Here is a 27,060-nt window from a genome sequence, read left to right on the forward strand (position 1 = left end):
GACAACAAGCGCGGCGGCAAACAATGTGTTCTGCGTTTCTGCTGGTGTTGTGGGCTGCTGACTAGTGTATTCATGCCTACTGTATTTCGTTTGTAAATTAGTGCATTTTGCATGGGCGCATAATGCGGAAAGGGTCAATTGTTAAGAAATAAAGATTGGGAGACGACAGGAACCCTCTACATACTGATATACGTAATCAAAGGCACCTGTGAACTTCATGATGGTGTGCCGGTATCTTCAGATGGGCAAGCGCCTAGAAAGGAGCCTGCTAAGGACGTTACAACATTCGAGGATGACACGATCCGAGGTTAGTTTTTACGTCGTAGGATCTGTTTAATATGTATGCAGGAGTTGGCTCCTGATTGCTGTTCAAGTCGTTCAGCTTCACAACGTGCTCTGCTAAAGTTGCATCACGCTTCATTGTCATGAATAGTCATAAAATAAAAAGAAAGAAGTGAACATCAGTTTAACACCGCAACAAGGCTTTCTTCAGGGAACCCCCGTCTGTAATTTTGTGTAAAAACTGAAATACTGTTTCAGCAGAGCACAACATGCAATCTAGCTCCTTAATCAAGATGCATTACGTTTTCATTTGGACTTGTGAAAATGTACCCCACTTGTGATCGTATCCTGTGACCCAAAGTATAATGGCAGTGTTCGTCACAACATAAAGTCTTAACAAAAGACGAAGAAAAATCAGAGGACATGAGGAAACATGATGTGTACACTACTGGCTCATGAACCTTGCTGTTTATGTCTGTTAGCAATGTTAGCAATTCACCGTAGAATCTCTGACAGACAGCAGATCTAAACAGTGATGAGGTCTCACTCTTTTGCCATGTTTCAGATACGAAGCAATCTGCACTTGATGAGATCCCTACCTGTGCCTTTGCCGCCACTTCATGTTCTGCTGGCACAATTACAACAGCTTTGTGAAAAGCCTCCTAAAGGATTTGAGAAATATTTCCCAGGATCAAAGAAATCTGAATCTGAAGAGGGGTCTAAACAAGCCGGAGATAAACCTTCTGGTATGTATGTTTTACACGCTTTGATCGTGTAATATTGTCCTATGAAACTACAGCAAGTCCATATCAAACAACAGAGGGGCATGAGCAACCTGGCTAACCTTACTGAACTAAAAGTGGGGAGGATGGTACAGCTAAACAAGTTAACGTATAAGTAGTGTAATTTCGTCATTTTAGTAATTTGTGAATTCAGAAGGATGCACCTTTGCGGAATATTTCGAGGGACCTTCATCTTGCGACGCATGCCGTTTCACCCCTTTCTTGCGACGCCCAGTGCTTTCACGGCACCCCTGAGCAGTGGCGTCGCTAGGGTATGCGTCACTCGGTGCGGGAGCTCTGCGTCACCCCCCACCCCATGCCCTCGTTCCGTACCAGGCGATTCACGATAAATAAACATATTACACCACACTCAGAAAGAACAATATTGTGCCCTCGCAAAAGGCTCCTCATGTTGTTTTTTGGCGCCATCGTTCCGCAGAGAACGAGAGGAAGCAGCAGTATTGGTGCGGCGCGTCACTCCTTCCGTCGCTTCACCCGGTGCGGACCGCACCCCCCCAGTGACGCCACTGCCCCCGTGGAGGCAAATCCTTCATAATCGCTGTAACTATGTTCGGTACAAGGGCTCCTGCTCTCGTCCCTACTATGTCTTCTGGTGTCCCACAGGGGTTGACCTTAGGTCCTTTCCTCTTCAATGTGTTTATTAATGATTTACCAGCCTGTGTACATAACTCATCGGTGCTCCTCTATGCTGATGATATCAAGTTGTACAGATGCAGTGAAAGTTATCATGATTGTGATATACTGCAAGATGACATTTCTCGCATTCATATGTGGTGTTCTAATAATTTGTTAAACCTCAATATTCGGAAGTCTCTCGCTATCTCCTTCACTAGAAAAACTAATTCCATTGTTCACCATTACACACTTGACACCAATTATATAAGAAGAGATTCCGTTGTTCGTGATCTTGGTATACTCATTGACAGCTCTCTAACATTCCAACCACACATGTCGAGTATAACAAGTTCAGCGATGTGCAAACTTGGTATCATTGCACGTATCACTAAGTCGTTTGCTCAACCAATGTGTCTGTTTAGCTTATTCGTTGCTATTGTGCTGCCCATCCTGGAATTTGCCACTGTCACCTGGAACTGTACAAGCAAGGCGCTTTCTGACGATATTGAACATGTCCAGCGCCGCTTCATTTCTGTTCTTTATGACCGACATATTGGTGTGAGAGTATATTACAACTACGAGCATATCCTGGAGAAACTTGGCTTGCAAACCTTGTCAAATCGTAGAACTTTTAGAGATTGTGTCTTTTGTACAAACTGGTTCACTCCGTCGTCAACTCTCCTGATTTACTACAGTTAATTAATCTCCGTGCACCTTCTTGTTCCCTTAGATCTCATACCATCTTTCATGTCGACCGCATATACAAACTTAGTCCAATCAGTCGTCTACTAACGTGCTGGAACAAACTGTTCGAGAATCATGGTGTTGACATATTCACTGATTTTTCAAATGTTACTAATGCCATCAAGTAAATTTTTCATGTATAGTTTATGTAGTGTTCGCTTCAGTTGTTTCGCTTTTCCCACGACTGGCTATCGCCGTTTGCGGCGGACTTTAACGTTTGCTGTTTTGTGTACTGTATTTGATGTGTAGCTTCTTTGTATTTATGTGTATTTATGTTCATCTTTGTATTTTTGAATTCATTCATGTTTGGTGCACCATTCCCCAGACCTTCGGGTTGTTTATGGGCACCTAATCGAAAATAAATTATTATTATTATTATTAGTTAGCCTGACATCACCATTCAAACTTGCATTATATAGTTTGAGAATGTGCATAGAATGATGAAATGATGTTGGGAATGGGTGTGGAATCAATGTTCATTGGTTGGAAATGCTGCCAAAGTATGTGAAATGTATGATAAAATTGTGAGATGGCAACAATGAATTGCGCATATTTAGTAAATTAATCATGCACAGTTGCAAAAATTAGGTCCTCACACACACACACACAATTTTTTTTTTCACACACACACGCAAAAGCATTTCTCTCAGAGAACCGGTTTTCTCCTTAGAGCTGGTGCAGTGAGATGGCACACATTCCCCTAGTTTTTGTTTAGGCTATTACATTTAATATTACTTCATTTGCAGAAGCACCAAAAGATGCACCTTCTCGGAGTGCACAGCCTAAGGGAGCACCGTCTTCAAAACCACCGCAGTGGAATTTCAGTTTTGGTGGACAGGGGAAGTAAGAATAACTGTTGATCTGAGTATGTGTGCTGAATAGTTTTCAATGGCCAGGCCTTCAGGAATAACCTTGTAGCACAGAGGAATTGTTTATTAGTAATTCTGTATATACTGTGTATTCAGTACAGCAGTTATTACTGCAATTCTGTAATTTCACAAAATGCTGCATAGCCACCTACCTTCCATTCCCTATGAATTATAGAAGAATCAAAATTTTGTTGCACTTAAGCAAAAAAAGAAAAAGATATGTAGAGAAACTTTGTGTCAGTAGCAGCTGCATTTGTTGATCTTCTCATTACCTTGCACTGTATAAAGCAATGTTGCACCAACTAGCTCCACCATAACAAGCTCCTCTGTAGGAAGTGTTGTGCTGCTGTAAGCCTGAGCATCTGACCAGCTCTCATTGACCTAATGGAATATATGCCTACAGTCTACAGCTGAAGTGTCGTAAGCGTAGTGCCATCCCTTATAAAGTAAGGTGATATACAATCGAGCTACTTTGATAGCAGAACGAAGTATCATATTCTTATACTGGGTGCACGATTGTTGACTGCACACATGACAGCTTGAGCATTCAAAACTTGCTTAAAATCACAGGAGTTTCAGTTGTCCCTATGCCTTAGATATTACTATTCAGATACAAAACGTGTTTCAGGGTGTAGCACTACATATGAATTTTCTCGTGATATTGTACATCTAGCAGGAGCAGCCGCAATCCGTTCAACCCAGATGACCAAAATCGGATGGTGACTGTTGCTCTTGTGACAACCCTTGGCATCTTAGGTCTTCTCGCATTTAATGAAATGCGCTACAAGGAGATTACTTGGAAAGAGTTTGTTAACTCGTACTTGGCAAGGGGAATTGTGAGTTCTTCACATTTTCCTTTTCTCTCAACCGTTTGGGCATGAGTATGTGAAATTAGTTGTTTTCAACTTTTTTGAAACCACCCCCTGAAAATGTAGCTTAACATTGGTCCTACCACTTGAACCATCTATTGTTCAGGTTGTATTCGATTCGATAACAAAATTCACTCATTGCAGAGTACTTCCTAGTATCAGTATCGTAACATTACATTATGTTGTTATACAGGGTGATTGCACTAATGTGTCCAGAAATTTTATTTAAAGCGAGCGATAAAAGAGAAACGAGCGCTACTTTTCAGCTACTTGACTAAGAGACAGGTGCTAGTGAAGCAGTACCTGTATCTTACTCAAGTAGCAGAAAAGTACCACTTGCTTTTCTTTTATCGCTCGCCTTAAATATAATTTCTGGACACGTTAGAGCAAACACCCTGTATATGAGCATTCGCACAATTGCCATTCGAAATAATGGGTTTACAACTCTACAATGGAACACCACTGGACATTTTTTTATTTATTTACTCGCTTATTTATCAAATCTTGATTTGCAACTTTACGAGCTTACGAGCCATTCACGAGATATCCGATTGTGGTACGCGAGCAAGTGGTTTCACTGCAATTATTATATAGATGTCTTGTGGACATGTATTTCAGTGGGCAAGCAGACCGAAATGAGAAATTTCAGTGTAATGGTGACATTATCATTATCGTGAAGATCGTAATAAACGAGCTCAACTGTAGTTGTAAAATATTATGGAAAAGGAACCTTGAGCAAGGCGAACTTTGGCCTTGATAGTGACACACAGTACACGTGCAGCAGATATATGAACCATGATGAAAAACACAGATACAGTGTCTTTCGGCGTGGTTTGTCTATCTCCTGCACTCCCAAATATGTAGTAAGAGGGACCTTCTTTTGATGCATATTTTTTGTGGCATGAATGAATACAGTGAATCAGTTTATGGACAATACTGTGACCAATTTATGGCAAATGTACATTTTTGTTCCAAGAAGTTTAGAGCTATTTTAGTTCTGTTCTAAGTTTGCAGAAGCTTGATGCTGCATTCCAGTGAGTTGTAAACCACAGTTCTCACCAAATTTAGTCATCTTTTCGAACAACACGCTTCAAAGTTTTGCAATCCCAGAGTTCTATGAAAGCTTTTATGGAGATACAGTACTTATCTGGGACAATGCGTAGCATGAGTGAAAGTGTGTATATTATTGAAGGATATCTCATGAGTCATTTTTTTTTTACTTGCTTGAAGTTATTTTTGAAGGGTCAGGTGTCAGTGTACATCATGTAATAAATTGATCACTCTTTATAGATTGAGAAGTTGGAAGTCATCAATAAAAAGTGGGTGAGGGTTAGATTGCTTCCGGGAAATCAGATTGATGGCAATGTAAGTACGGTTTATTAGTCATTTCAATTAAGGTGTGTAAATGTTTCAGTTCCTAACAAATTACACTGTATATATGGTTGACAGTGAAACTAAAATTCACTTTGAAAGTCCACTATCTCTGCAAATACCACAGGCAGTCACCCTCAGTAAAGACGTGGCATATCTATGATGTGAGACATGACATGATATCTATGTGACAAACAAGGGAATAAGAGGCTATAAAAGCATTTCATGATGAAAATAGTTTGCCATTGAAGTTTTTGTAGTTCTTTGGTAGTGCCACTGTTCACAGAAGTGTGTTACTTATTGGAAGAAATCCAGTACATGTGGTAAGGTCAAGCACAGAAATAATGGTAACAAAGTAAATAGAGCAAAGAATATGTATTACATTTCTTATTTTACCCGTGTCACTTTTGTGCTGAAAGTGATAGAGTAAATGCACCCTCTTCCTGCTATGCTGCTTCTCCAAATTCAGGTGCAAATTAATTCTATTCTGTACCACGTCAATGTCTGATCCTGTGAACACATAGAGGCCCCTGTAAACTCAAGTGTCCAGAAAAACATGAGTATTTTGAAGTATCTCAGTTTGATGCAGCCTCAAGTCAGATGCATTGTTATTCAGGCTGAAAATAGAAATCTATATGCATTTGTTGAGCTCTTGGCAAATTACAAATGTGTTATGCTTCGTGTTCTATACTTTTGCAGAATGTCTTGTGGTTCAACATTGGCAGTGTTGATACCTTTGAGCGAAATTTGGAGAATGTGCAGTTGGAGTTCAACATTGAGCCTCCAAATTTTGTTCCTGTAATTTACAAGAATGAAATGGATGGGTAAGACCATACAGCTGTCTCTCTGTTTAGTTTATTCTTAATGCATGTGTGCACTTTGCAGACGTGGTTATCACTTTGTATCACTCCTTTAAAAAAAAAATTGAGCAGGCCTCAGTCATTCTTGATTATTACTTTTTGATGAACTAGCTCAATATATACAGGCAAGAATTTTTGCATTAATCTTAATTCTCTCCCAAATGTGTGCTCGAAAGTGGCGTTAGCTGTAGGAGTGTACAACAACATGAGGAAACTGAAAGTAATGAGTGACACAGTTTTGCCGCATGCAAGCTAACATGAATGTGCCATAGAAATGCATAGGTGAAGCAGTGCAACGAAATCAAGAGATGGCGTAGGATAACTAAACAAATGATATAGATAACAGTTCAATTTAATTTCAATAGAAAAAATAGCTCAGGCTGATAAAAAATATGAAAAGGGATAGAAATTCCATTGATGTCATTGCTCGATGAAGGAAGGAAGTCACTGAAAAGGTTAGCCAGCTGCAGGACTCGAACCCATGTCACCCAGATGTCATTGCGAACCCATTGCGAACCCTCGGACCCAGATGTCGTTGCTCCATGTTTGTGGTTCCCTAAATAAGAGAACCAAAGGAAATGTGCAAAGAAAGTAGTCTCACTACACTGAATGCAGAGAGTGTGTTTACTGTGCACACATTTCCCTCCCAACTTCTGGTGTAGTGTGACCAGCCTAATGGTGGATTTTCATCATCTCTTTGCTTTGCTGCAGAATGATTGTAAATGTAGTGAGATCTAGGTAAGAAGTTGTGATTACATTTGCAGTGTGCTGTGAAATTCAGCTGGTTTATCTTTGGATTATTTCACCCTAACTTTGCCTAAATCAGCACTTTCTCTTTCTTTGTAGCACTTTCTGTTCTTGTTTTATGTAGATACTGAGTTCTGAAACCACCATTTCTCACAACGTGTCGATTCTGTCTAAGGGTAGATGTCTTCGAGTGCTCTTTCCGGTTTATACATCTCCCTTAAAGGGACTGTAAAGTGAAATATAACCACCATGTTTTAAGATACCATCATGTAGAACTTGGCTTTGTGATGACACACACACGTCATCATTTCTCAGTTCTTCCTTCTCTCTTGTTCTCTCGTTTCGTACTATATAATTAATTTTGAACATTTCTATAAGCTTAACGGTGGCGACCTTCTATGTTCGCCGAGGATAACAATGGGAGCCCGCCATTGATTGGCGGACAGGTATCATGTGATATTGAAGTACTATGTAACACATTTGAGACAGGTTACTACTTACTGTCAGACCTGTTTTGAAGAATAACAGCAACTCTTGAGAAGTTTGGTTTTTAAACTGTTGTAATCTGTTATAATATCTGCGTGATGTTCGCCATCTGTTGGCCTTTCTTTCTCGCCATGTCGTCTGCTCCTGTGCCATTATCTATGGTCCCTGTGTGACAGCGTGAGTAGAGTGACCAGAGGATGAAAACTGTGAAAGTTGCTTGGTATCAGTGCTGTGTGCAAAACCTCACATCCAGGCGATTTCTGTGGATGGTTTACGTTCTGGTGTTCTGGGTTGCCCCAACCGTGTACCTTCGACGCCGAAGCACACGTTGCAGCTGGCTAAGACCCACCAGGTGGCTAGCCTAGTTGCTCGCATTCTCCATAGATGGCACACAAGTCGCACCAGGGTTGGCCCGTCTCGGAGTCTGCAGATTTTGCTTAGTGCAGCAATCTTTGAAATTCGATTGCCAAAAAAATGCACAATGTGCAGCAGAGCTATTACGTATCCAAAGTGTTGCAAGTTACAAGCTTTCAGAAAAGAACACAGTTTCTATAGGTTTACCGTTCACTTTACAGTCTCTTTACAGTCTCTTTAATTGCCTTGACAAATGAACATTTTGATACTTGAATAATTGCTTAGTATAATTAAGGCCCCGGGTTTTCCGCGATTCCGCGAAATTTCACAGAATCTGGAATTAATCGCAGAATCCTTCGTTTGGCACGGAATTTCGCTGAAATCCAATTAGGTCGCGAAGGACGCGATTGACGCGATGTGGTCAATTCCTATAAACTCTGTAGATGCTGAAATATCTTTCAGCAGGTATAAAATGATTGCAGGCGACAGACGGTATTTGCTGTCAGAGGAGAACATAAGATATCATGTAATGCTGAGCCAGCACTGTGCTTTGAATCTGTAAGTTTATAATAGATTTTTTGTTCCCACATTATTTAAGAAAATAAAGTGTTTCCCCTCTCAAGCAGCCGTTGACTCCTTGCAGCGGAAAATCGCAGAATTTACGAGTTGGTGCCGCGGAATTTTGAATTTGCCGCAGCAGAAAACCAGGGGTCTTAAGTATGATACAGAGCAATGTGCAAAAAGAAAAGAAAAAGTGTAGTATATGTAGAGGGTTCTGATATTTCCAAATCTGAAATTCAGTTGGTTTTAGGAGCTATATACAGTGAGTTCTCCAACTTGCTCTAGGTCAAGTGTAATCAGCCTCCTACCAACCCTTCTGTTGTTTGGATTCCTGTTCTGGACAATGAGACGGTCAGCTGGTTTTATGGGAGGTGGTGGAGCCAGGCGTGGTGGTGGCATCTTTGGCATGGGAGAAACGACTGCAAAACTCATCAATCCCAGTGATATTGGAGTTAAATTCAAGTAAGTTCAGTATTATGAGCATGTGTTCCTTTGCTGTACACTGCAAAACACAGTGCCCTAGATCATGTGACACATCACAGCAATGCTTGTTCATGGCCCTGTAATTTTTGTTTTTCTGTTAGGGATGTCGCTGGATGCGAGGAAGCCAAAGTAGAAATTATGGAATTTGTTAATTTCTTGAAAAATCCCCAACAGTACATGGAGTTAGGAGCCAAGATTCCAAAGGTATGTAATGTGGAGGAGATTGCATGTCAAATAAATTCAATTCGGTTGTCCCAACAGTGTGGCATTGCCAAGGTATTCTACACTCAACATATTAAAAAAAGGCCACAAAATGTATTTGAAGTGTTCACCAAAATTATCTCATCATTACTCATCATCTTTATGTGTTTAACTAACTTATGATTGGAGATACAATAGTATAAATGCAATCAGGCTGGTGGGTAGATATCAGATAAGAAAAGCCTGTGCGTGGGCAGTTCATAAATATCATGACACGAAACATGATAGTAATGATGATGTACCAGTTTACCACAGGATTTCTTATAATCTGGGGGCTCTTTAGTGCATGCATAATGTAAGACGTGTTTAGTTATGGGTTGCATTTAGATCAACACGCTACATTTTCCCACGATGATAGATGCCTCCAAGTCTCCTTCAGACTGCTGGAAGAATCACCAAACCCTACTATTTCAGTGCGCTGAGGCGTGTAGTTTATCAAATTCCTATAAAAATGCTGCATATGGTATATGAGTAGGGCCTGACTTTTTCGGGTTATATTTTTTAGCAGTGTAACTCTGGTGTAATCGGGTTGAACTGGACCTGATTCAATCCAATTCTGGTTGAATCGGATTGAATTAGGTGTGAATCTTCCGTTTACTTGGCATAATACACGTTACACACCAGTAGACACATAGTATTAATATTTAGTCCATGCATCTGAGATGCAGCAGGGTCCCTGTTTTGACAATTTGTACGAGCACATTTATGCATTTACAACACAGTTTCCAAAGTTATGTGTTAGTTGCGATGACTTCAGATCTCCCTGGTCTAGCAATTTTTCGAAAAAATATCAGGTTAAACCCTCTTTTTTGCTGGTTGAATTGGGGGGTAAATGTCAGGCGTAATCGGGTATAACCCTAAAAAGTCAGGCCCTATATAGGAGAAGCCTCTCAATGTTTAAATGAAGAACTAGACCTACATGGACGAAAATCTGATTTCAGCTTAGCAGTATATTTAGCATATTGCTGCTGTTGCACTATGCAAGATGATGACCAACAATGGTGGGGAAAACTGGCTTTGTCTAGCTATACCTGGCGAAGTGGAAACCGTAGGTACAGAAATTGCGTTGAGCGTGATTCATTATTGCTGTTGGCAAGCGAGTGGGTTGGTACATAGTAGTCCGTGTATGTGTACTATGAATTTAGAAACTCTTTGTTGCCTATTTCCTTGAGCTCCTACATTTCAAACTGAAATTCAGTTTTGTCTCTGTCTGTGTGCAGACAAAAGCTGGTTTTTGCAATAGAATTATCCTCGCATTATATTTGAGCAGATGCCTTATGTGGATGCTGTTCAGTTGTTTCAGTCACTATGTGGTGATCTGTGGTATGCTGAAAACACCTTCTTCTAGGGTGCTATACTAACTGGCCCACCTGGAACAGGAAAAACACTTCTCGCGAAAGCTACTGCAGGGGAAGCAAATGTCCCATTCATTACTGTATCAGGCTCAGAGTTCCTTGAAATGTTTGTTGGAGTTGGTCCATCAAGGGTAAGTTGCTCATCAAATTCATCACTCATCCAATTGGATTAACCTACCAACCACTATCATATTTTTGGACGGCTAACACGAGACGTTCGAAATCGAACGCAGGCTGAAATCGAAAGCACGTTTGATGTACGATGTGCACCAGTGAAACCTGCTGATGTACTTTGCTTAGCCAACTGATATGTTCCAACTGACTGACTCTAATATACCTACTATTTTACACTATGTACACCATACAGATAAAGGTTACTGAAATGCTCCAGTTCCAGACTTCAGTGCCCTTGCCGTTGTCTCAAAAATTTTAATTGTTAGCATTGAAGTGTACCATTGATTCTTGGTGCTTAGTTGTGAGCAAGATATGTAGGACTCTTAAACTAAAGGAACCATAGAGGCCATTAATCGTGACCCCACGGAACAAATCTTTTTATTGTTCAGTTTGTAGCACTCTTTTAGTACACATTTAGCACACTTTGGTAACATTTACACACACAGGATGTCGACTCAACACTTATTCAAATGTAATTTCATCATTCCACCCACGTTCTCGATTTGACAATGTATGCCTGAGTCAAACTCGCAAAGGAAGGGTTTAATTCTATGTGGGTGTTGTAGAAGTACTGACAGTTCCCACTATACTGGTGAAGCTTCGGACTTCTACTATTCTTACTTAAAGGGACTGTAAAGGGAATGGTAAACGTACACATATAAACGTATATCCAAAAATCCTACACAAGCAACTAGGCTAGCCATCTGGCAGGTCGTGGCCAGCTGCAACGTGCGCTTCTTCGTCGAAGGTGCATGGCTGGCGCATCCCGGAACACTAGAATGTAAACCAGATGTCTGTAGAAATCGCCTGGATGCGAGGTTTTGCACACAGCAGCGATACCAATTGACTTTCACAGCTTTCATCTTCTGGTTACTCTACACACGCGGGGACTGTGGGTAATGGCAGAGGAGCAGAGGACACAGAAACGCGGAGAGAGAGAAAAGACAACAGATGTAACACATCGTGCAGATATTCTTACTGGTCACAACAGTTTAAAAACCAAACTTCTCAAGAGTTGCTGTTATTCTTCAAAACAGGTCTGACAGTTATTAGTAACCTGTCTCAAATACATACGTAGTACTTCCATGTCACATGATGCCTGTCCGGCAATCTGGGACGGGCTCTCACTGTTTTCCTCAACGAACGTGGAGAGTCACCACCGTCCAGTTTCTAGAAATGTTCAAAATTAATCCGTAGGAAAAGTATGACGAACTGAGTGCTGGTGAGTTGTGTGTGTCATCACAAAGCCGAGTTGTACATGATGGTATCTTAAAACATAGTGGTTGTGCGGGGACAAGAGACCAAAGACGAACACAAAGAGAATGACAACATGCTTTATGTTTGTCTTTTGCCTCTTGTGCTCACACTGAAGGTTTTATCAGTTTTAAAGGAGTACAGAGGGCCATCAAAAAAAAATTCAAATTAAGACATATGATGAAAGTGTGTGTGTGTCATTATACCGAATAGCGCGAAAGGTTTTGATGTGTGCAATTTGTTTACCAGAAAAAAACTTACATAAACATAGCTCCGCGCGTTCACCCTTAACTCGCCACTCCAGCTATAACGAGGATGAGGAGGTATGATGCCACGTCACCGATGACGGTATAAGGAGACTCGTTTTGGTTCGCCGGTCAGTGGGGGTCAGCGCCTTGTTCCTTTGCCGCCGTAAACCTGTTTTGCCAGTTCTCCCAAAGAATTGGGGATAGAAGGAGCGGCCGAAGCATTACCAAGCAAGGAGAAAGGCTTTATCAGAACCCCGAACAGCCGAGTAGCAGACAACATTTCTCTAGGCCAATCAGCGAGCATTCTCCTTATAGCGTCGGCGCGAGGTTCCAGGCAGATCACAGGCTGGTAGTGCTCTTCACCACCGTTGGGCACGGTCGCTTTTTGCGGCATATTTTAAATTCAATTTCTGCGATAATTATTACTCTGTGGTGTAAATTACTTCGCATGGTGCGTCTTACTGGCCTAGTTAACAGTTTTATAGGAAGAAAACTGGGTGTTAAAAATGACTTCTGTGCTACTTTAAATATGAGCTACCAACCCTCCTATGTTTTAGCACTTTCTACTATTCAGACCCAGATGAGCTCCATTATACAACTGCAGTGAACGTGCATTGCGAAGTTGAAGTCCCACAAAGTGCTCCTTGAACATCCCCTCTATTGGACTCGCGATTTATCAGTAGGGCCTGACTTTTTCGGGTTTTATTTTTGGCCAGATTCGGGGGGTAAATATCGGGTGATATTTTTCATTTGAAAATTCGGGTGTATTCGGGGTAAATCCCGTTACGGCATATTCTGTCGTCAGGAATTCGGGTGTATTCGGGTGATTTTTTTGTTTAATAAAAATTTGTCTTAACATGGAACTAATGTTTAGCAATGTTATCAAACTTTATTTGAATGCACGCTTATGAGTGTGCCACGCGACCTTGATGTTTTCGGGTAGATTCGGGTTAAACCCAAATTTTACAGATTTCGTTCGGGGCGTAAATATCGGGCGGATACGGGTTTAACCCTAAAAAGTCAGGCCCTATTTATCAGTGCCACAAAAGTAATCCCGTTTACAGTATCCAAGTACATATAGTCTGTACCAGTACATTAATGTGTACCACATCTTCCCACAACTTCCTACAAGCATTATATATAGAAAAGTATGGCATTTTATGCTGCTCCCAAGATTTCGTGATAATATTTATAAATGTTTACTATGTACTGTTGGGGACACAGTTGTCTGAACGGTTGTGTGACCTGGTCCTGTGGTCACTGCCTTTTTGAGCACTTCAGCACTTCGGCAGTTCGAAAAGCGCTATGTACATATAATCCTGAGGTCAGCAACATCAGGAGTCATCCCAAACCTTGTCGGCTTACTTTAACATGTGCCTTCCTCTGCCTGAGGTACATGGTAGCCTCTCCATGGGGCTAGTCTGAGAGTCAAGTGCTGCGGTCATAATAATGAGAAAGTAATATTTGTGTTTGACCCTACTTGTGACACAAATCTCAGTCATTGTCAGATAAGCGAATACTAACGAGGTGGATTTACATGGCAGTGAAATGGTAAAAAAAAAAACGGTTAAAGCGAGCCTGTCAGATTAACAGGGGTCATACTAATGAGGGTTCACTGTATTCATATACTAATATGACGGTTGCACATTTCGGCGCCATTTGAATCGTTTTTTAAAGTTTGCCGTTGCTGTTATTTGCCACAGCTCACATTATTTCAGAAGGGAGGTCATGGGCTCAAAACCTGTGTTCCAGCTGCACAACTGTGCTGCTATGTACTGTACTGCTTTTAAGCTGCTTTGTGGTGCGCAGTCGGTGGATTTGGCTAGCATCACTAGCACTCAGAATGAGCTTCTCTATACAGAACGTGTGACAAGTAGTCATGAAGTTGAAAAAAAAAAAGAAAGAAGATGCTGTAAGCATACGTGTGTTCCAACATGTTTTAGAAGATATTGGCGTGAAAAATGACTTTGCGGCCAGTCCTGCTAATTTCTTCCTACTTACATAACTGGAGTTTCTTGGAGATGCTTGAAGTTGTGCTTGATAAAAAATAAGGGACTTCAAGTATTGCACTCTGTGAGTGCCGTTCTCAAAAGCAATGAGCAGCACAATGAAGAGCTGTCTCACATAGCGTAAATGAGCTAGGTAGCTAGCGAATTCGCCGGATTAACATCCAGCGACATAGAGCACACATTTTTGCGGTACATGCCTTTCTTAACCGGTCAAGCAGGAAGTTTTAAATCATCCAACATAAAAACGCATATGTTTATGTGTGTGCACCTTTGAAAACCTGAGTATGGCTATGGTGACATACTGCAATACCAATGAGAAATACCTGAGTGTATGTGTGTGAACATACGTTCCAACTTCCAATAAGGAATGAGAATTTTCATTTGTAGAACGTTTTTTTAGACAATTTAAGTATTGATATAGTATATATGATAGTATAGATACGTAAAGATAGTGATAGATATGTATACATGATAGTTCCAAGCTTTGCAAAAGCTTACTGAGCGACATTTCTGATATCATAACATTTCAGCATATGTTGTGCATACTTAGACATTTTGTGCCGCATATTTGCATGCATATTTTGGAAGATTTTTGCGCATAAAGTCCCGGGCCCTAGTTACCAATCTTGATTTAGAATTAGGATTACATTTATTTCAAAATATTTCTGTTGTACATGATTTTATACACCCTCGCATTGTTTTTTACTTCCTTCAATCCAACTGCCCCTGCCTCCTACGCCATTGTTAGTTAATTAATCTGTACTGTTTTTAAGGTGCGCGACATGTTCTCTATGGCACGAAAAAATGCACCTTGTATACTCTTTATCGACGAAATTGATGCTGTGGGCCGCAAACGTGGCGGACGCAGCTTTGGAGGCCACAGTGAACAAGAAAACACATTGAACCAGCTTCTTGTTGAAATGGATGGTAAGTAAATGGCTAGACACATGTGCATTATGTTACAACACTTCACAGGAGGGAATCTCTTTATAGCACTGGTGGGGTGCTATGCTAACACTGTTGGTATGTTAGTGGGTCATTTAATGGCTTCATTCTAGTGGATAATTGGATTAATGGCATCTAGTGATAGTTGGCTGCTGCAGACTGATCATTCTTGGGGCCTTGTGTTCTCTGGTATTATATTTTTTGAAAATTGGGGGGCAAAAAGCAACAGAAGTATGCTTGATAAGGCCCAGCCTCCCTGCGTTACATTTGGCCAACAGCTGCGGTGCAGGCAGATGCAAACAAATATACAAATAAAGTTGCATTCAAATACATTACACGGAGGTTCAAGGTAGAAGTACAACACTGAATATCGCAAAGTCACTTCTGCATTGTAAATGAATTGGCAGTACAGGTAGTACAGCTTGGGACAAAAGTTTACGGAACACGGCATCGGCGTATTTCTTCATCCGAGCGGTCTCCTGCAAGCTGTCAGGAAGAGATAGAATAAGAAACGGGTGACCGGCTATTCTATCCATCTCGTAGTATGCATGTCCGCTCCTGTTTGCTGATGGTGTTTCGTTCCAATGGAGAAATGTGACACCCCGGTGTTCCGTAAACTTTTGTCCCAAGCTGTACAAGAATATTACAGGTATTAATTGAAAGAACAAGTATTACATAATTAAGTCGTCTCCGACGGGGAGGTTTCTGAAAAGATGAACGTCCTGAATGTACAGTGCTGGACAGAAGTTTACGGAACACACTCTGGCGCGTTGCTTCCTCAGAGTGACACGCTAGCAGCGAATGGTACCGTACGCACTTGCAAACAGGTGACTGGGTTACCTAGACTCATGTCTGTAAGTCCGTATGGTCCCATTCGCTGCTAGCATGTTACTCTGAGGAAGGAACGCGCCAGAGCGTGTTCCGTAAACTTTTGTCCAGCACTGTACCAATTGTCATGATGTCAGGGTCCATATGGCGACTATGAACTTGTGTTCGACAGTGAGGGACTACCCATCTTGGTGTAATTATACTCTTGTTACACCAAGATGGGTAGTCCATCACTGTCAAACTAACTATGGTGCCCAAATGCTAAATTTCACTTTATCTTGTTTACTTAATGAAGTTCATAGTCGCCATATGGACCCTGATGTCATGGTAGTTGGTACATTCAGGACGTTCTTCTTTTCAGAAGCCTCCCCATCGGAGACTATTTAATTATGTAATACCTGTACTTTCAATTAATACCTGTAATATCCTTGTACTACCTGTACTGCCAATTCATTTACAATGCAGAAGTGACTTTGCGATATTCAGTGTTGTACTTCTACTTTGAACCTCCGTGTAATGTATTTGAATGCAACTTTATTTGTATATATTTGTTTATATCTGCCTGCACCATTTCGTTCCCTCCTCTGTCCTCCCTTCTCTTCTACTTCATTTGCAAAATCGAGCCTGCAATTAAACTGAACGTGACCAGGAACATTTTTGAAACAGCTGCGAATGGCCCAAAGTTTCAGTTACTTGGTAACATATGTCATTAGGGTTCCAGAATTCTCGTATCACATATGGGATACACCAAAATTTCTGGCTGATTTGTAACGCAGCAAGCTGCAATAGATTTACTGTTTTCTTCTCCAGTCTTGGAAAAATAATGTGGAAGGAATTTTGCTACAAGTCAAGTATGCAGAGATTAGTTAGCATAACCATGGCACGTACAAGGACATTGTCACGTGCTGGAAACCTTTAGCAATTCTGCAGCAGCACAACACTTTGTCTGTGGATCACTTGTGTAGAAATGAATCTGAAAATCTGTGTGAAGAACCATATAATGGAGAGTCATGTTCATTTCTGAAGTAAAAACATGTAGTATCCCAGCAAACGAAGAATTCTTAGATTTGGTTCACCTCCAAGTTGGGTATCCTTTGCGCTGATGAAATTCGGTTCACTATGACTTCGTTATGGCTGAGTCATAGACATATGCGTCACTGTGGCATGAGGTGGCAATGGGTGTCTTGCAAAATTGTTTAGGAAAAGGGTATTCTGCACGACTCCAACTTTTGCTTCTGTACAATGGGTTGATTTGCATTATTCTTGGAAAGGCATATTACTTGGTAATAATTGACACAGTCACACATTGACACATTCATTGACAATGGCATCATGACACCTGTACAATATTGTACTCCCTTAGGATTCAACACAACCACTAATGTTGTAGTGTTGGCTGCAACAAACAGAGTGGATATTCTGGATCATGCTCTCTTGAGACCTGGCCGCTTTGACAGACAGATTTTTGTACCTGCCCCAGATATAAAAGGCCGGTGAGTGAGCATGGTTTACAAAAATTAGGCTTGCATGGTTTTGGAGCAATCTTTTATTTTCTCTTCAATTTCTTGCAGGGCATCTATATTTAAGGTGCACTTGAAACCACTAAAAACTGTACTTGACAAAGCAAACTTGGCCAGGAAGATGGCAGCCCTGACGCCTGGTTTCACAGGTATGGTGAGAGCTTTATGTCTGTGTTTGAGTGAAAACTTGCATGTCAAGCATTGCTCCGCTTTTATCCATTATCACCAAACTCCTCATGTAAATATCTCATCCTGGATCACCTCATCGCTCACACTTGTAGATAGGTTTTAACTGCCATACTCGCTTGTTATCGTCATCCTCCTCTCTCTCTTATCCTGGACCATCTCATCGCTCATACCTGTAGATAGCTTTTAACTACCACACACACCCTCTCTCACATCATTTCTCCTATAATCATCTCCCACACACTCACCATAGTTTTGGCGCTCTATGGCCTTTGTTGCCTTTGTGCCATTAAACGCATAATCTCTCTCTTTCTCTGTCTCGCATATAGTTAGAGTTAGAGTTAGAAAAGAAAAATATGGAGATGGTGGCTCCTACAAAACACAGGATCAGGCTACTCCAAAACACTTGAAAATGAAAGTACAGTGGTCAGTTGACAACCTCATATAAGCTTGAGAAGCTATATATTGTACACCGTTTGTTTTGGCAAACATGAGTGCACGTTTTTTATCTCTTCTTGTCTTTCCTTTGTCACATAGTCAATGTTAATAACAAGAGTTTCTGACATAGAAGACATCAAATGTGCAGAAGCTTGCACCAAAGTACAGTGTTTTTGCTTCATGAGTGCTTGTGTGGAAGTGAGCAGATTAGCAGAAAGCAACTTGAATGGCATACATTTGGCAGTCAGTGGTAGGCAATTTGCACTCCTCGTCTGTGTTTGTTTCTCCGTGTGTGCCCAAACTCACGCCTTCCACCCTCGTGGTAACAGACAAGATTACTTAAACCTTCTGCTACTTATTACGTAGTTGAAGATTTTAGGATAACAAGAACAAAGCAGTCGTCTGTTAGTAGACATAATTAACAGTGGTAAAAAAGAATACACATGGAACATCTGAGCGGAACGAATGGTATCAGCAGTCAACATTTCTCATGTCTAGTCATCCTGGTCACCAGCTTGCTTGCTTCTTAGCAATTCTTTCAGTGTCCTTTTTGTGTTGTTATCTAGCACTGCTAAAAATCTGTACCATCTCCTATGGTAATGTAGGTAAAGTAGTGAATCAATGTACAAAGGGAATTGCAAGAAAATTAGCTACAGTTTTCTAGCAAATTTGTATCTATAGTCCACTGGGGCAATGATTTAGAAAATGTTTTCTGTACCAGTAGCTTTGTATTTGCTTCTTTAAATTAGTGCTTAGTTTGTGCCATAAATAGTAATTAATTATGAGGCTGTCATAAAAGTTTAACTGGCAGTTTTATTTGAGGTTACATATTTGCTTATGAGTTCTGCTGCTATTATTGTATGTTGCATTGTTGCGGAAATTACTATTTAAACATTCTTTCAGGAGCTGACATTGCGAATGTGTGTAATGAAGCTGCTCTTATTGCTGCAAGAGATCTCAATGACAGCATCAATATGAAGCACTTTGAGCAGGCCATTGAACGTGTAGTTGCTGGTAAGGGCCTTTATAGATGATGTACAGACATCTAGGGGGTAGTATGGCACATAACGAGACCACGGTGGTACAAGTTTGAGTGTGTAAAAGTCATATGTGAAATTGCATTATACGGGAGTGGGAGCGATATCTGAAAACCTACACTGTGTTTTGCCTGTGACAGAGGTATAACATCGTGACAAAGGTTAGTCACAAATGTTGTCACTGTAGGCCATAAATGGACAGAATATCTAGTCAACATAGTGCTTCCACAGACTTTGGCGACACATAAGATGCAGTGTCCTCGCTTACGCTTTATTCACAAAATGTGTTCTGCACTCCAGTTATGATTTCCCCATTCAATTCATATATCATTGCAAATTAAAATGTAAATTTATATTTAAATATATCATTCAATCTGTATTCAATATATCTTTAATATTCATATACATCTGCTCTGCTTTTTATAACTGTGATGTTGACATATGCTTATGCTTGTTAATGTCTTCTGTGATTAAGGTATGGAGAAAAAGACTAATGTCCTTCAACCAGAAGAAAAGAAAACAGTAGCTTACCATGAGGCAGGCCATGCTGTTGCTGGTTGGTTCCTGGAACACGCAGATCCTTTATTGAAAGTATCTATAATCCCACGTGGAAAGGGTCTGGGCTATGCACAGTACCTGCCTAAAGAGCAGTACCTGTACACCACTGAACAGGTTTGTATTAACTGCCTGAATTGTATCTTAATTACTTTCCTGTACAGGGTGGCATTCTTGAACTATGTATCTATTTAGAACTAGTTGAAAAGTTGTAGAACCCACTAATAAGGTGGAAGCTGTTTTTAACCCCCGATTTGCATTATCCTCACCAAAATGGAGTTGTTGTTTGTTTCTCACTTGGAGTTAAAAACAAAAACGAGCTTGCCAAACTGCAAATTCAACCACTAACATGCTGTGCAAGTAGGCTAGCTGTCTGTGCAGCTCCCCAGTTTTCCTCTCTCCCGTATTGCCCATGGAGTGACCTCATTTGGCGCTCTCCCAAATAAGGTGTAACACTTCAATGTTGAGACGCATGTGGTTTCTTCTGTGGACCCATGCCGGTGTACTAATGCCCCTTTATTGCTGCCTTATGAGTGGACAGGCACTTTGTCTCGTGGTATCTCCAAATGAATGATGGCAGTTGAAGAAAGGGCACCAGCAGTGGGATTCGGACCCACACCCTCTCTCTTCAACGTGCCTTTTCTTCAACTGCCATCATTCAATTGAAGTATGCAACTGGGTGTTGTGAGGATTGTGTTGTGCTTTTCCTTTTATGTTTAATTGCCTCATCCACTACAGCAGTATCTCTAAAGTTTACGCTCTTGCCCGTGCAGAGACAAAGTATCATAGCGTATGCAGGTACTACAGAAGGGGAGAAGACTAAGCACTGCACATTCAGCACAGCTCCTCGGCATCTTGCGTTCATCTGAAACACAAGAAGTTCTTTGTGTAATTTTCCACTTGAAAATCTGCTTTCTTCCTAGCAGGTATCGCCTGATTTTACCCTGTTTTACAACTCCTGAAGCAAAACGGGATTTCTCCCCCGATTTTCAGGAAAACACAATCCTAGGAAACAGAAGCTCAAACTCTCGACTTCCACTCTGATATTACCCCTTTGCTTAGAGAGTTGCAATACAGTGTTTACTTACTCACCACTACTATGCTTTACAACATGGCTGTGAGGACATGGAAAGACTGTATGGCATTCTTATTGTCATCTTTTATGACAAATTAATTTGAATTTACTTATGCACCATTCAAGCTCATATAATCATTTCCTGCACCTTTGAGGTATGGAAATGTGTCCTCACAAATGCAGTACAACAGGGTTCAGTTCTGGAGGAAAATAATGTGCTAAATGTTGTAGCTAGTATATGTACTATCAGTCTATCAGTAGTAAGTAGTACCCCTTGCAGTGTTTCTGGCAGACAAGGCTACTATGTCAAAATTTTGTATATTTTTCAGTTCATGTAAAAATATTGTCTTCATTAAGGAGCCCTTTTGTGGGGCACTAATCAGAACACACTTGCTCAACACTGTAGGACACCTTATTTTACGGTAGTAAAGCTGCACAGTAACCATTTCTGTCATTATGCATAAGTAAACCGAAGCAACACCACACTACTGGGAACAGACATCATCACTGGTGCTCCTGTTTGCCATGAGCATATTGGGCTGTGTCATTGTGGAGAACCATGCCAAATGGATTGTGAGCACTCATATTGTTTAGATTCCTCCATGAGAAGATTAATTCCTCCTGCAACATAAAGTCTTGGGTCATGTTCCTGACACCTCTTTTGCCAAATAAAGTACATAGAAATGCTTCCGTAGCCCCTTTAAGAATTCCACCCTGTATAGGTCTTATCCACAGTTCGGTGAAAACAAGTCACTTGAAGACATCACAGTCGATATAATTGTGTGCTAAGCCTGTGTAGAAACGGTACATGCCCTGCATTATCTACCAGTGAATATTCTGTGTTTATTTTATGTACTTCTTGCAGCTGTTTGATCGAATGTGTATGACATTGGGAGGAAGAGTGTCTGAGCAGATATTCTTTGGACGGATTACCACAGGAGCACAGGATGATCTTAAAAAGGTCACACAAAGCGCTTATGCACAGGTAAGACGCATGCCAGTTATGTATCATCCTGTAGCAGCTGCAGGCAGACAACAAAGTTCCAAACCGCTATGCAACATGCTACTCGAGCGCGAGAGCTTTGGAGCATGCTAGCACGTGCATAGGATATTCAGTTGGCGGTTTGGCAGCCACAGATTAGAAAGGTTCTTTGTTGCCTTCTGCTGCCTCATCATTTAACCACAACTAGTCACTTGCAGCAAGACACAAGCAAGGGAATATAAGAATGTGTAGAATTTAGTAGTAGTACCAAAAGTGTGCAGATATTAAAATTTTCGAATACGAATGGAATACGAATATCTGCAAAATTGCCCTTCAAATATCGAATCGAATTTCGTATATCACATCATAGTACATAAAAAGGCTTCTAAGAGTAACAATTAAGCCCCGGAAACTAGCATGGTCACAATTGTGTGCCACTGATCCTTAGAAAACTGCCCCAGGACATGCACTTGAAAAGGGCTAATAAGGAAATGTATTTGCTTTACACAAGGCATACATGCTTATCTTCACATATACAGTCAAATTGTTTTTGCAATAAAAGAATGTGTTCTCATGAGGCAAACTGAAAAAAGTAGAGCGGTGCAAATACTCGAAATTTCGAATATGAAATGTGTGTCTAATGCGATTCGAATGCTATTCGCAACCTATTTTCAGTATTCGAAAATTTGGAATATTTTTCGAATAGCACTGAAGTGAGGTATCGTTTTCACCATTCTGCAGTTGGGCTTCGCCTCATTACATCCAAGTGTTAGGTGAAGCCCACTTCAAGTTACTGCCATTATTCTTTTAGTGTGCAGCTCCATTCTGCAAGTCGGCTTCATGTCATTACTCTCGAGGGTTAGGTGAAGCCTGCTTTACACTGTATACAATATTCTGCTGCTAAAGTCTACAACTTCTGTGAGCTCATGGTCAAGGCTGTACTCTGGGCACTGCATGTTCTAGTAAATATACTCCCAACTTTCAGAGTTATGTTCAGCAACAGATGGAAATATGTGCAGTTTCTAAAGAAAGGGCAAGAAATGTACAATGTAAACATAGAAATGAGGAGATGCACACAAAGCAGGCTGCATGGAACATGTTCATCCCACTGCAGTTCATCCAACTAATGCAGTCTACCATACATAACACAGTGGGATCCTTCTCTCACGATATGTTATGTTGGGTGAAAAGGCTCACATGTTTGGAGCAGAACATCATCTAATGAGCACAACACCAAAAAATATTTCACCATGAGGTATTCGAAATTATTCGAATTAGGCTTTGTCTGATTGTTCGAGTTCGATTCGCCATCTGAAGTAATTATTTGGATTCGATTCGTAGTATAAGTGAAATCTTCGTAAACTATGCACAATAGAAATTTTGCTATTTGAACAGCTCTAGAAAAAAGTAAAAACAACTTGCACTTCGAAAAAAAAAAGCTGTTAGGGTGTTCAGATGTTCCTGACATCTGAGAATAATAATTACGACATATGACTAAAGAGCGCACTATTTTCACAAACGACCTTGGAGCTCCAGGGGAGGGCCGTGGCCCCCCCCCCCCCCTTGCCCCCTCTTGGTACGCCCATGGACACGATACTCCCAAATTTTAGTATACCAGTCATGTGGGCTACTAATAGAGCCAGTATTGATGCTATCACGGCACTGTGCAAGCACGAAAGCAGTACTGGCCTACCACGCCTGTCGGGCAACTGGTGTCGGTAGGCATGGTCGGGAGGCAAAATACCAAGCCCACTACCTCTCATCCTACTGGTGAAACATGATGAGATGGAGGATGGAGGATGATGAGCTGCTAGAAATCGCCGCTATGTGCACTGAGAGTTGAAAGCGTGCCATGTTTGCCAACTTTGTCTCGTTGTGTTGCACTTGTTTTGTGGTTCGAGTGGTAATATCGCCCATCGCATCAAACTACCTACCGGTGCGGAGGTTTGCTAGAAAGTACTGCTCATTCTTCCAGAGTGTGATAGGTGCTACTGCTAAAACATTCGCATGTGGTGATACTCCTTGCCATGGAGGGCATTCTTTGCAGCCATAACAACCCCTTATGGCAGCTGCATCTGCTCATGTTTGTTGATGAGCTACAACACTTTAGAAAGGTAGTTATTTGGGCGCCTTAGATCATGAATATTGTTTTACGTGGAGAACAATGATTGCTGACATGATGAGTGAGAAAAAGGCATTCGGTCATTCCCTCTCAAACGTCTCAGGCACCAGGCTCCGCAGTGAAAATGGGGAGTGTGTTCAGTTAAGTGTGCAACACAGAACAGCCACATGGATGCCTCAAGTTCACCCCTACACATGAGGAAATTCCCTTTTCAAGGATGTCATCTGCATGTTGTGTGTAAATTATATCTCTAATAACTCTTTACTTTGTGCATTCATGTGAGGCTAATCACATAATGAGGCAGTGGTTTTCATCAGTTCTGATGCAGTGTGAAGTTGCTGGGCTTTGACCACACAAATTCAACATTGACGTCTTTAAATGAAATTTTAAGCGATTACGAATTGTGCCCTACATGGAGAATAACTGCAACCTTGTCGGATGCGCAACATGACTGCGTCGTGTATGGTGCTAAGGCCCCTGGTTTTCTGCTGCGGCAAATTCAAAATTCCGCGACACCGACTTATAAATTTCGGGATTTTCCGCGGCAAGGAGTCGACGGCTGCTTGAAACGGAAAACGCTTTATTTTCTTGGATAATGTGGGAACAAAAAGTATTTTATAACCTTACAAGCTCAAAGCACCGTTGTGACTCAGCATTACACAATATCTTGTGTTCTCCTCTGACAGCGATGCCGTCTGTCGCCTACAATCATTTTATACCTGCTGAAAGATCTTCCAGCATCTACAGAGTTAATAGGAATTGAAAAATACTTCGTCGCAATAGACGCTGAATTCGGAGCAAGCACCCTCATTCAGTTCTGAAACCCAATTGTATTTACTCGCATAATTTGCGCACTTTTTCTCCCCGAAAAAAAGTCGGAAAAGTTGGGGGTGCGCAAATTGAGCAGGAACGTTCGTTACGATATTCAAACGACGCAAAATTTCAGAATTTTAGTACGCCGGTCATGTAGGCTCTCGGTAGAGCCGATATTTACGTTATCACTGTATTGCGCGAGCGCAAAAGAAGTACCCAAATACCGCGCAACTGCCGACGGTTGGGAGGCAAAATCCCGGCAAAGTCCCGTCGAGACGCCGCTAGTCGCACTTGACAACCGAAAGCACGCTATGTTCGCCAATTTTGTCGTGTTGTGCTGTAAGGTTTGTCATAGCGTTTTTGTCCAGCGTTTCTTTCCCCGTTTTGTAGTTCGAGTGACAGTATCGTCCATCGCGTCAGTGGACTATCACCCGAAAGTGTGCGCAAATCAAACAAAAGCACCGCAATAACTTCGGTAGCACTACGGCACTGACGGCGTTGCTTTTCGCAACGCCGTCAGTGCCGTAAGTCAGTGCCGTCAATCGCCACGATCGCTGAGACGCGCGTGCCAGATATCCGCGCGCGAAAACGCGGGTGCGCAAATTACGCGATTTTTTGCTTTCTTGTAATTTTCAGTGCTAAACTAGGGGTGCGCAAATTATGCGATGGCACAAAATATGCGAGTAAATACGTCGTAGGGTCACGTGTACTTTGGGGCATCTGGGAGCCTGCGCAGCACGCGCCTTTATCTGACGCTCTTTTGCGTGAGCTTGCAATACTTCTCCGGAGACTCTGCACGACGTAGTAACCGTACACGTCGCGCCAATCGCGTCCTTCGACCCAATCGCATTTCCGCGTGCAAAACGCCGCGAAATTTCGCGGAGTCGCGGAAAACCTGGGGCCTTAATTGTGACCAAGAAAGGGGTTTGTGTCTGAACACCTGAGTTGTCGATGTTCCTTTTCTTATTGTTTGCAAAAAGTTTTTGATGAAATCTTGGTCATGAGCATCAGTAACACAATAACCGTGGAAAGAAAAAAGAAAGAACAAAAAACATACCTTCACCAAGAAGTAGGCATAGCAGACTCCATGCAGACATACAGACCGAGAGGTACACCTGAACTTACTGGCCCACAAGCCCTTTATTGTTGAACCTTGAAAAGTGTGTGGGGCAGACAACACCATAGTACTATATCATTAGTGAGGTCTGGCACTAGCAGACATATAGGGATTTGTGGGACACGTGAGTCTTTGCAGGCTCTTCCATCACATCTACCTTCGTCAAGGGGCCATATTGGGCAACCTGGTACTCTTAGTATTGCCAGTCAACCAGCAGAATTAAAATCGAATGTGGGGTGTTTACTTGAGGTGTGCTTGGTTTGTTTAACACAGGTTGTACAGTTTGGCATGAATGAGAAAGTAGGCAACCTCAGTTTTGACATGCCACAGCCAGGTGAGATGGTGCTTGACAAACCATACAGTGAGGAGACTTCCCAACTAATTGATTCTGAAGTGCGGAAGATGGTCCAAAAAGCTTATGACCGCACCATGGAACTTCTCACAAAACACAAGGGCAATGTTGAAAAGGTAAGCTTAACTCTCTTGTGCTCTCTGTTTGGGGTACACATTTTGTTTGTAGTGGACTTTGCTGCTTTGGAAGGTAGTTATACCAGTCTTACTGTGAACTGAAATTCTCTAGATTGCAAAACGGTTGCTTGAAAAGGAAATCCTGAGTCGTGATGACATGGTGGAACTGCTAGGAAAGAGGCCATTCAAAGAGAAATCTACGTATGAGGAGTTCGTTGAGGGAACAGGATCGTTCGAAGAAGACACAACACTTCCCAAGGGCCTAGAGTCATGGAACAGAGGTCCAGAGGAAGAACTGAAAGATTCGAAACCACCAAGCAAGGAGCAAAAGTCAGCAAGCACACCTCCTCCTCGATGAACTTGTGCTGCTGCCTTTGGGAGATAGTACTTGCAAATCTTTAGTTACTTTCAGAGAATTTTTTGGTTCAGTTTTAGGTAGAATGTTGCTGTAAAAAATGTTGATTATCACATCGACATGCAAGGTCGATTGTAAGAAACAAGCAGAATGCAGAGTAAACTTAGTTTATCAGAGAGTGTGAACATGCATGGTTTTCCACTGCTAGGCATCTTTCATTGCATAATTTGGCTGTGGTAGTGGATGAATAAAGAGTTTTATGTATACACTCTGC

General features: G+C 41.5%; 1 protein-coding gene across 2 annotated transcripts; it reads left to right on the forward strand.

The window, feature by feature from the left end:
* On the forward strand, positions 1–27,054 carry LOC135378032 (AFG3-like protein 2). 2 transcript variants are annotated; one of them, XM_064610860.1, is made up of 17 exons: positions 1–307; positions 848–1,028; positions 3,191–3,287; positions 3,990–4,149; positions 5,473–5,547; positions 6,253–6,377; positions 8,847–9,023; positions 9,146–9,248; positions 10,654–10,791; positions 15,119–15,272; positions 17,482–17,611; positions 17,690–17,787; positions 19,166–19,276; positions 19,775–19,971; positions 21,795–21,914; positions 26,237–26,431; positions 26,544–27,054. In XM_064610860.1, the coding sequence occupies exons 1-17, from the start codon at positions 218–220 to the stop codon at positions 26,787–26,789; spliced, it is 2,397 nt and encodes a 798-aa protein (XP_064466930.1). In that variant the 5' UTR covers positions 1–217; the 3' UTR covers positions 26,790–27,054. The 2 variants fall into 2 exon arrangements, with proteins under 2 accessions (XP_064466930.1, XP_064466929.1); XM_064610859.1 differs by having other exon boundaries at positions 2–307; positions 3,987–4,149.
* Positions 27,055–27,060: the final 6 nt, after the last annotated feature.

This window comes from Ornithodoros turicata, chromosome 1 (assembly GCF_037126465.1).
Source record: "Ornithodoros turicata isolate Travis chromosome 1, ASM3712646v1, whole genome shotgun sequence".
Taxonomy (NCBI): Eukaryota; Metazoa; Arthropoda; class Arachnida; order Ixodida; family Argasidae; genus Ornithodoros; species Ornithodoros turicata.